This window comes from Alexandromys fortis, unplaced genomic scaffold (genome assembly GCF_014885135.2).
Source record: "Alexandromys fortis isolate MF-2015 unplaced genomic scaffold, M_Fortis_MF-2015_v1.1 scaffold_302, whole genome shotgun sequence".
Classification (NCBI taxonomy): Eukaryota; Metazoa; Chordata; class Mammalia; order Rodentia; family Cricetidae; genus Alexandromys; species Alexandromys fortis.
The window spans coordinates 373338-384620 of NW_026068267.1; the positions used below are offsets into that span (position 1 = coordinate 373338).

The window sequence follows — 11283 nt, forward strand, 5'->3', positions numbered from 1 at the left end:
TCACACACAACAAACAAATAAATAAAAATGTAATAATTTTAAAAGTCTAGTCAAAACTTAATTGTCAGGGCCAGCCAGAGAGAGCTCACTGGTTAAGAGCTCTGGCTCTAGAGGTCCTGAGTTCAGTTCCCAGCAACCACATGGTAGCTCACAACCATCTGTAATAAGATCTGGTGCCCTCTTTTGGCATACTGGTATGATGCAGATACAGCTTTATATAAAATATCAATAAATCTCAAAAAAAAAAAGCCTATAATAGTCAAGGCTTTCATTTGTTGTCTCTCTTTATCCTCCTCAACTACATCTGAATTGTCTCTTAATATAAAGTGGATGACATCAAAGCAGTCTCCAATCCCATCTTCAGCTTAAGCAAGCTGGAAATTAGATTTTACCTGGGTTTTCCGTGCTGTCGATGCTTAACCAAGTTAGCCCTCAAGGCCAAACAAGCTGTTCCTGTTTCTCATTCTAATCATTACCTTGAGCACAGCTCCAGCTGACTGGCCACACACCGAATCCTTGTTTCTCTCTTCTTTACTCCCATTCCACCTACTTTTGTTGTGGCAATAGGGATTGAACCTAGGGCCTTACACTTGCTAGGCTAAGAGTTCTCCACAGGGCAGGACCCTTTTTGTTCTGGAGCCTCGCCTGAGATAGCCCAGACTGACCTTGAATTTAGTGTGTAGGGAAGATGCCTTTGAACTCCTAATCATTCTACTTCTACCTCACAAATTTTAGCATTGTGGACATGTACCATCCTGACCCAGTTCTTGTTTCGTTTAGGTGTGTGTTTGTGTGTGTGTACATTTGAATATAGGTACCCAAGGAGTCATATCACCTGAAGCTAAAGTTACAGACTGCTGTGAGCACCTGGTGTGGGTCCTGGGAGTCAAACTGCCGTCCTCTGAAGAAGCAGTATATGCACTTAGTTGCTGAGCCATCCCTGAGCTGGTTTGTTGTTTGATGTCTATAGCAAAACTTCAGTAGCGAGCATCTGATCCCCGGGACTGGAGTTCCAGGTGGTTTTTTTTTTTTTTTTTTAAATATTTATTTATTTATTTATTTATTATGTATGCAATATTCTGTCTGTATGCCTGAGGGCCAGAAGAGGGCGCCAGACCTCTTTTACAGATGGTTGTGAGCCACCATGTGGTTGCTGGGAATTGAACTCAGGACCTTTGGAAGAGCAGGCAATGCTCTTAACCACTGAGCCATCTCTCCAGCCCTCCAGGTGGTTTTGAACGATCCACAATAGTAGTGTGAGCTCCTAACCTCTGAGGCATCCCACCTGCCCCTGTCTTCTCTTTTCCTTTTTTTTTTCCCCAGGACAGTGTTTCTCTGTAGCCTGGCTGTCCTTGAACTCACTCTGTATAGTGAGTTCCAAGACAGTATATAATGAGACACTGTCTCAAGGAAAAAACAACCCTAAATAGGCAGGAAAAAGTGTTTAAGGCCTATCTGAGATCCATGAATTTCTGTCTCCAAAAGAAAGAAAAGAAAATACTCACTTTCTTTTTTCCTTTTGTATGAGATTACAGGTATGTGCCCTCATACCTGATTTATATGACACCGGGCGTCAAATCCAAAACATTGTGCCACCTACCATCCCCTGCCTCATATCCAGCATCCATGTCAGGTAGCTCACATCCACCTGTAACTCCAACTGCAGGGAATATAACACCCTCTTCTGGCTCCTCAGCTACCTTCTCACTTGTGGGGCACATACACACATAAATAAAAATAAGATACTTTTTTCCCCCTTTCTTGGGGGGAGAGGAGGTTTCAGGGCAGAGTTTCTCTGTAGCTTTGGAGCCTGCCCCTGGAACTCTCTCTGTAAACCAGGCTGGCCTCAAATTCACAGAGATACGCTTGTCTCTGCCTCCCCAGTGCTGCGATTAAAGGTGTGCAGCCAGCACACTTTTTAGAAAGCTGGTCATGGCGGTACATAGCTAAAATTCTAGTCTGGGGAGATGGAAACAGGAAGCATCCCTGGGACTTGTTGACTGCCTAGTTTAGCAAAGTTGGTAGGCTCCAGGTTCAAATAGAGATCCTATCTCAAAAAAATAGATGAACGGCTGGTAAGATAGCTTGCTACCAAGCCTGGCAACCTGAGTTTGATCCCTCGAACTGTTGTGGTAAAAACAGAGAACCAGCTCCTCTGTCCTACACACCCACCACGGTACACACGAACTAGATAAATGTAGAATAATAAGGTAGGGAGTAACTGCAGAAGATGCCTGAAGTCAACCACTGGTCTCCAAAAGTGCATGCTCACCCGTACACTCTTTCACACATGCGCGGATGTATACACAGAAGAGTGTGTTTGTGTATGTGTTCTTTTCCTTCCTGAAATGAACTAAAGGAAGTCTGTGTATGTTGGTACTGTAAGTTGAATTCAGAGCTCTGTTCATGTTAGGCAAGCATTTTTGCTATCTCATTATTCTCCAGTTCTGGCCAGGCATAGTGGCACACACCAGTAATCCCTGCACTTGGGACCTCAAGATACAGTTACCCTTGACTACATAGCAAATTTGAGGCCAACCTGTGCTACATGAGACCTGGGTCTTCTAATACACACACACACACACACACACACACACACACACACACACACGCACACCCTAGATCCCCACACTGAAGAAAGACTTAAAACCAGGAAAGGATGGAGAACTAAGAGGCACCCTGTGTCACCAGTCAGGACTTCTTCCTTATGTAGTGTGACGCAGTAGGTACAGGGTGGCACACCTGCCAAAGCAGCATAGTACTTTCCCAGGCCTTCATGTTGGTTTCAAATGTGAGCCCACCAAGAATGAAGGACCAAGTCTCCATTAGTCTCAGCCATCACCGAGTGGCTTCTTAGAGAACCCTGGAGAGAATTAGCGCAGCGCAGACCCTAGGGCCAGGTTGAGAGCCAGCACTAGATGCAGAAACCAGCTCTGGTGCGGGGCCCAGTTCTCTTCTGGGGTTATAAGAAATTACCTTTTCGGTGCGCAGGCAGGAAACACAGTCTGGCTGAGAACTGGCCACTTAAGAGAGGTTGATATAGTCCTACCTCTCCATCCCCTCCATCATGAGCAGATAAATACATATACTTCTAGGGAAATTCCTGATCGTTGGGCTGGAGGTGTAGTTCATGGTAGATCTTGTGTGTGACATCCATGGGCTGACTGTGCTAGTTCATGTCTGTAACCCCAGCACTCGTGAGGCAGAGGCAAGAGGACTACCTCAAGTGTAAGGCCAGCCTGGACTGTCAGAAAAAATAAGAAACAGCGGGTAAAGTGGAGCACAGCTTCAGTTCCAGCTCTTGGGAAGCAGAAGCAGGTGAATCTCTGTGAGTTTGAAGCCAGGAAAAGAGGGGGTGGGGAGGAAGAGGAAGAGAGGAAAAGAATTCACTAGATATTTAAATACACCAAAGATACATAAAATATATAGTGTGTATATTGTGCTCTGAGGATGGGCCCGTGGCTCACACTCTGCAGTGGATCACACTCTGCCTTTGGTGGGTCTGAAGTCTTGGTTTTTTGGTAGGTTTTTGTTTTAGGCTTTATTTTTGTTTTGAGACAGGGTTTCACTTTGTAGTCCTAGCTGGCCTTGAACTTGCAAAGATCTGTTTGCCTGTGCCCCCGTACTGGGATTAAAGGCAGTTTGTGGTATCTGCAATGAAAGTGAAGAGCTGCTGAAACAAATGGTCAGAAAAAAGCTTCGTACCCAGGGTTCACCTCGAGTCTTCAGGGAGCCACTGAGCAGAGCCTTGGTGAGCAGACCCATCAGCCAGCCTCCTTTTTCCCGGTTGTATCTAGTCTCTACACAGTAACTAGTGCATCTCAGAAGTTCCATTTAAACTAGGTAAGATGATCAGTAAGGAGGCTCCTGCAGACCCGGTTAGACTGCTAAACAAACGGAGAGCAGCCGTGGGTTGTTTTGGAAATCTGACCTCCGTTCCAGCCACTTCCTTCCGGTGATGGTTCCCACCCACGCCCAGATTCCAGGGTAGCCAGTTAGTAGTCTTTAATTATGGCTTTGTCAACGAAAGAAACAGCTCTCACTCAAAGGAACAAAGATGTGGCTTATTTTGGAGCCAAATATGAGTGGCCATAGGCCTAGAACATAGATTTAGGTCTCCCCAATAAACACGTTCCAATGAGGTTGCAATCCTGTAAACTTTCTATAGTAACAGAACAAAGAGCCGGGCGATGGTGGCGCACGCCTTTAATCCCAGCACTCGGGAGGCAGAGGCAGGCGGATCTCTGTGAGTTCGAGACCAGCCTGGTCTACAAGAGCTAGTTCCAGGACAGGCTCCAAAGCCACAGAGAAACCCTGTCTCGAAAAACCAAATAAATAAACAAACAAACAAATAAATAAACAAACAAACAAATAAACAAAAAGTAACAGAACAAAGAAAGGCATAAATCAAACACCTTCCCAATATATTAGTGGCTACATGAGGTAGGTGGGTTACAGCAAGACCAGGAGAACTCTGCACTGGCATTAGATGCTACCAAACAGCCTCCTTAGCCCTTTGCTGGAATCTCAGGTTTATTGAGCTAATGCATTTCACAAGTTTTATCTGTTAGGCAATAGGTTCAACGGACCATAGGTTCAACACAGCGGTGGGCAAGAACTAAAGACAGCCCCAAATAACTTGTAATTAGGCTCCAGACCTGCAACATTCCAGCCTCTCGACATCACTGAGCTTCTAACCAGTCAACCCCACAGCTTTTTCCAGGAATCCTCTTTCACAGCTTCATGTGTCCTGCTGACTGTCTGCCCACCTCTAGCCTAGCTCCAGAGCACACTTTAAGATCTTAACCACTAATAGGAAACAAACATTGCTACTACTTCAGACACTGGGCTTTGCTTTGGCTAAGTCGGCCTTGCTCTGCCTCTGGACCCATGTATATAAGGCAGTCTGCACCTTCCTTGTTACCCTCTGTAGGGGATTTCCTGGAGGATATGGAGCTACCGTAACTGCTGACTCTAATGCTTCGCAATTTGGACAAGTTGCAAAGTTCTGGATTGTACCTCGTGGAACACCCACTGAATGTACCCCAAGACTGCCAAAAAGCACACTAATACTTGTCCCATTCATACCACCCACAGAGATGCTTCAGCCTAGAATAGGCGTTAACCTTCCCTAAGAATGGAGATAGCACAGATAGCCCGTTTCCTGTCTGCCTCTGGTCGGCCATCTGAAACAGTAAAGCTCTCTATGTGCTGAGAGAGCACCTTGTGCTTTGGGTGCTCATTCTTGCTCAGGTGACTGTAGACTGTTCTGAATTCTGGCTCCAAGTCAAAATTCTAACACCTTCCATGAATGAGCTGCATCCCTAGACTTCTGAGCTGTACCAAGGACTGGCTGTTGTGTACAGAATCCTGCCCAACATCCTGCCTGTGGCATCAGCACTTCTTCGTGGTGTGGGCCGTTCCCTTTGAAAGTTCACCCTTGCATGAATAGGGCAGTTTAAATCATCTTGATACCTCTAGGCAGTGGTGGTACACACCTTTAATCCCAGCACTCGGGAAGTAGAGGCAGTATGATCTCTGTATTTGAGGACAGCTGTTACAAAGAGAAACATCTCATTAAAAAAATAAAAGAAGAATATGGGTTCTAGTATCAGGCAGAACTGGATTTGAATATGCTGTTTAACAGTTACATGGTTTGGAATAAATGGTTTAAATTCTCTAAATCTTATTTCATCTGTAAAATTTGGGTGCCATTTTTATATCAGATAAAATTGATAGTCAGAGAATCATCTAGAAATGTTTTCTCTAACTAAATACATAATTTTCTCATCCTGGACCTACCAAAAACATTGATGGAGGCCAAGACAAAAGATGTTCTCGTTTCTTCGTGTCGCCCATAATTTTGTTTTGTTTTGTCTTTGAAGACAGGATTTCTATGTGTAACAACCCTGGGTGTCCTGGAACTTGCTCTGTAGACCAGGCTGGCCTCAAACTCACAGAGATCTGCCTGTCTCTGTCTCCAGGGTGCTGGGATTAAAGGCATGCGCCACCACCACCCGGCAAAATAACTTTTTTATTATTGTGTGTGCTGTGTGAATAGTGGAGATGGGGTTGGGGTGGGGGCATATATCATGACGTACAGAGGTCAGAGGACAACCTTCTGGAAGCAGCTCTTTCACCCTTAAAAGGGTTCTAAGACTTGAACTCAGTTCTCCAGGTTTGCACAGCAGGTGCCTTCACCCACTGAACCATTTCACTGGCCCTGCCCAGGTGATTCGTAAAAACTCATTGCTGTAATGTGTTTAGCGTAGTACCTGGCATAAATGTGTAGAGAATGTTGGTGATGGTTTGCCATCAGGCGTGGGGCATACCTGTAATACCCGCACTTGGTGGATCTCTTGAGTGTGCGGTCTGCCTGGTCTACATAGCAAGTTCCAGGACAGCCAGGGCTATATATTAAATTTTAAATTTTTAAGTTAAATTTCCCAATTAAAAAAAAATGTAAGACCTTTTCCGGCTGGTGAGACGGCTCAGCAGAGGTAAGAAGTGTTGCTGGGCAAGCCTGAGAGCCTGAGCTCAGTCCCTGGGACCACAGTAAAAGAGCCAGCTCTCAACACTCGGCTGGCACAGTGCGTAACATGCACATACTCTTGATGATAGCAGTTTTTATTTTAAAGACTTCCCCCACCTCACAGTCTTCAGGAGACAGAGTTAGTTTCTAAATTCAAATCAACAGCAGGAGCCAGTGCTGCGTCTGAGCATGTGTTTGGGCCTCCAGCAGCCTTCTAGTGGTGTGGAACAAAGCAGTCTTTCTGGAGCAGAGCTTTTTGTTTGTTTGGCTTGCAGGGAGGGTGGCAGCGGGACTGAGCCCAGAGATTTCCACAAGCTAAGCAAGTGCTCTACAGGTCATGCTGCCCAAACCACCCCCTTTTTATTCTGATAGGGTCTTGGCTGTCCAGACAGGGCTTTATCTCACTCTATGGCTGAAGAAGGCCCTGAACTTGTCCTGGTTTAGCCTCCTGAGTAGCTGGGATAACAGGCCCAAGCCACTGTCCTTGGCTTGCCGTGAACTGGCTTTTGAAATACCCATTTTTGTGATAGGGAATGTATTTCAGTGGCAGAGTGTTTCTCTACCATGTATGAGGCCCTGAGTTCAATTTCTAGCACTGCCAACACACACACGATAGATACAGACAGACAGACAGACAGGCAGGCAGACAGGCAGATAGATACATACACATAAGATAGATAGATAGACAGACAGACAGAGAAAGCCACCAAGACAGCTCAGTAGGTAAGAGCTTCTGTCATCAAGCCAGCTCACCTGCGTAGTGGAAAAAGAACTGACACTGGCTCCCTCAAGTTGTCTTCTGACCTCCACATACCCCCTCCCAAAGAAAATTAAAAAAAATAATAGTGGAGCAGGGGAGTGGCGTTGCATGTCTTTAACCCAGCACTCATTACTAATGCAGTTCTGGCATTAGGTATGTTCCACTCTGCCCAACCAGAAAGAGTCTTTATTTCTGGGCCCCAATGACCATTTGTCATATGATCCTAGGTAAGAAGACTTGGTGGGCAAGCCTACAGACCAGCCTCAGATTCCACCCTTCCACCAAGGAGAATTTGATCAAGATCCTGGGTACCTAAAGTCAAGCTAGGAGCCTGGCATAGTAGCACACCCCTTTAATCCAAGCACTTGGTAGGCAGAGGCAGGTGGATCTCTGTGAGTCTGAAGCCAGCTGGTCTACATAGTGAGTTCCAGGACAGCCAGAGCTACATAATGAGACCCTGTCTCAAATGTGTGTGTGTGTACATGGATATATATGTGTGTGTGTATATATAAAATCAAGCTAGGTATGACAGCATATACCTGTGATCTAGTATTTGGATGTCTGGGGCCAGCCTGGAATGCATAGCAAGACCTTGTCTCAAAATGAGAAGAACTTGGAACAGCAAGATGGCTAGTGATCAAAGGCACATTCCACCAGACCTGACCAGAGTTTGATACCCAGAACCCACAATGTAGAAAGAGAGAACCAATCTCTAAAGCTGGCCTCTGACCGCTACACTGTGACATGTGTAACCCCCCTTTCATCTACCTACACACCAAATAAATAATGTAATAAACTTTAGGAAGTAAAATGAACTTACTGCTGCAGTGTTTACATATACCCATAATCCTAGCACTTGGTAGGTAGAGGCAGGAGGATCAAGAGTTCTTGGCTAGTTCAAGGCCAGCCTGGACTGTGCGAGACCCTGTCTCAAAAGGGAGGGACCCTGTCTCAAAAGGGAGGGAGGAGCCGGGCGATGGTGGTGCAGGCCTTTAATCCCAGCACTCGGGAGGCAGAGGCAGGCGGATCTCTGTGAGTTCGAGACCAGCCTGGTCTACAGAGCTAGTTCCAGGACAGGCTCCAAAGCCACAGAGAAACCCTGTCTCAAAAAAACAAAAAAAAAAGGGGGGGGCGCATAGTTCAGTGGTAAAGAGCTTGTCTAACATGCACAAAGGCCTAGATCCAGTCTCCACTGCAAAAAAAGAAAAGGAAGACGATGGGGAGAAGTCAAGTAAGGACTTGAAAAATAATTATGAATGTAGTCCCACTCTGAAATTCTCTAACACCTTTCTGCCATCCAATAATAAGAGACGTGTAGCCACCCACAGGACTCAGCAGTTGTCAGCCCAGAGAGAAGCCTGAGCTTCAGGCAGTGTTTGCTGGTGAAGCCCTGGGCACCCTAACGTGACTGCTGTGTTGGCTCCTGTGTTACAGAAGCAGCATCCATGGCAGCGTCATCTGCAACAATGCGGTGATTGAGAAGGGTGCAGACATCAAGGACTGTTTGATCGGAAGTGGTCAGAGAATTGAAGCCAAAGGTAAACAACACCCCGAGTTAAGAGTCGTGGAAGCTGCTATCTGTCACCTTAGCACAGAGAATGCTTAGTGGGCAGGATGTCAGAAACGGGCTCGTGGTTATACTGCAGGGGAAAACAAACTTATAGTGATCTTTGGAGAGTAGCTGATAGCATTATCGAGTTTTTACAAGTTTAATTTTGGCCTATTTCTAGGAATATAGCTTATAAATATGTTTACTCGTATATATGTGCAACTATACTGTACTATCAAAAATTGAAAATATAACAATGTCCAAATCCACAGCAATACTTTATATTTGCTTTTGGACATGACAGAGGTAGCCAGTAATGCAACATAGGCTCTGGAATGTGCTCTGGCCTGCTAAAGACCAGGAGCACTCATCTGACTTGTTTTGTGTGTGCGTTGTTTGTTTTAAGCAGAGCAAATATAAATTTATTATGAAAAAGTAAGAAAGAACTGCCAAGAGTAGGAGGAACTCCAAGGGAGGAAACCTGGCCCAGTTTTTAAGGAAGGCAGTCCCCTAGATTTGTGGCCTGGCAAAGGGTTAGCAGGGCTGCTTAGAAATGGGGCTCCCAGCTGTGCTGTTAGTTTACTGTGCTGCACAGCTTGGAGAAAGACGGTGGGAGTCATAGCGTCTGTGCACTATTGCACCCGTGTGCTCATCTGTATAGTTCACAAGACTCACGGCTAAGTAAGGCTGTGGATGATTTTTCTCCTAGCAGCCCACATAGCACCTCCTAGCACTATGGAAGCTAGGCATCAGGGAGAAAGGATCCTGGTCAGTGACAGCGTGACTTTTCCACGTCCCGTGACCAAAATGTGCGGGGCTTTCAGCCGCAGGGTCTTACCATCAAGTTCTGGTGAGCAGCCAAGAGCAATTGCAAATAGCCTGTTTGAAAAAAAAAAATCTATTTTTTTAAGTATTTGGACATGGTGACGCATGCCATTACTTCCATCACTCAGGCAGCAGGAACAGGCAGGTCTCTGTGAGTTTGAGGCCAGCCTGATCCAAATAGTGAATGCTAAGCTACCCAGGGCTACATAGTGAAATCCTGTTTCCAAAAATAAAGTAGAAACTAGAGAGATGGCCTTATAGTTTAACACTTTTTTTTTTTTTCCTCCTGTCCTTTGAGACAGGGTTTCTCAGTCCAGGCTGGCCTTGAACTCAGAGATCTGCCTGCTTGGAGTAAAGTCCTGCAGTACCACTGTCTGACAACACTTGCCATTTTGCAGAGGACCTAGATTCCGTTCCAAACACCCATGTGGCAGCTCACAACTGCCTGTATAACTTTAGTTCCAGGAGATCTGATTGATGCCTCTTCTGGGTTTTGTGGTGACCAGGCTCTGAAATTAGTTTAATTTAATGAATGGATTCTATCCAGACATGGTAACACACACTTGGGAAGCAAACCTAGGGAGATTAGGAATGCAAGCCATTTTCCTCTGCTAATGTATTCTAGATCAGACCCTGTCTCAAAATGAAACAGTAAATTCCTAACTATCATTATAGTACATGAAGCGTGTTACTTAGAGGGGCTACAGAGATGGCTCAGTGAATACAGTGCTCTCTGTGCAAGTGTCAGGACCTGAGTTCAAGTCCCCAGCGCTCGTATAAAAGCTGAGAATAGTGACAGTCATCTCTAATCCCAGTACTGAGGGGGCAGAGATAGGAAGATCCCCACATTTGTTGGCCAGCCAGTCTAGTTCAGAAGGCAAGCTTTGGAGCCTGTCCTGGAATTCTCTCTCTCTTTAGACCAGGCTGGCCTCAGACTCACAGAGATTCGCCTGCCTCTGCCTCCCGATTGCTGGGATTAAAGGCTGTGCCACCACCACCCAGCTGAAATAATGCCAGCTCAATGAAAACCTTTTCTCTTTGTTTCCTTAGCTAAACGAATGAACGAGGTGATTGTGGGAAATGACCAGCTCATGGAGATCTGAGTCCTGAACAAGCCTGACCCCTTCCTTTTGGCCCCCAAACTACAGATGTTGGCTGACCTACCTGTTTGACTCTGTATTTATTTTTCAATAAAGAAGAATTTCCAGGCTGTCGGTGTAGCTCAGTGGTAAAGCGCTTGCCTCGCATGCACAAGGCCCTGGGTTCAAGGCCTGCACTAGAAACAAAACAGAAAGACTTCCAAAGGCAGGGTGAACAGTCCAGGTTCCTGGCATATGGGCTCCAGGTATAGAATAACAGTGTGAGTTTGTGGATTGTGGAGTAAGTCTAGCGAGAGCAACAGAATGAAGTAGATACCGTGGTCTAGGTCTTGTATGCCAAGTTCACAGACAGGAAGCAGCTGTCCAGTGGGTCCTCTGAAGACAACCAAGCCTAGTCTGTGACGTATCTTCCATCTGAGGCCCAGCCTGTGAACACGTATCTGTAACCTAGCACTCGAGGTGGAGGCAGGAGGATCAAAGTTAAGTCATCCTCAGGTGATTTTGAGGCCAGCTTAGA

At 45.8% G+C, this 11283-nt stretch overlaps 1 protein-coding gene across 1 annotated transcript in view; it reads left to right on the forward strand.

Annotated features, from left to right (window-relative positions):
* Nucleotides 1–10876, forward strand: part of Eif2b3 (eukaryotic translation initiation factor 2B subunit gamma) — a 56007-nt gene extending 45131 nt beyond the window's left edge. Inside the window, exons 11-12 of the mRNA XM_050131909.1 lie at nucleotides 8727–8830; nucleotides 10717–10876. Of these exons, the coding sequence (XP_049987866.1) occupies nucleotides 8727–8830; nucleotides 10717–10769 (157 nt within the window). The 3' untranslated portion in view covers nucleotides 10770–10876. The remainder of the gene's footprint in view (nucleotides 1–8726; nucleotides 8831–10716) is intronic.
* Nucleotides 10877–11283: the final 407 nt, after the last annotated feature.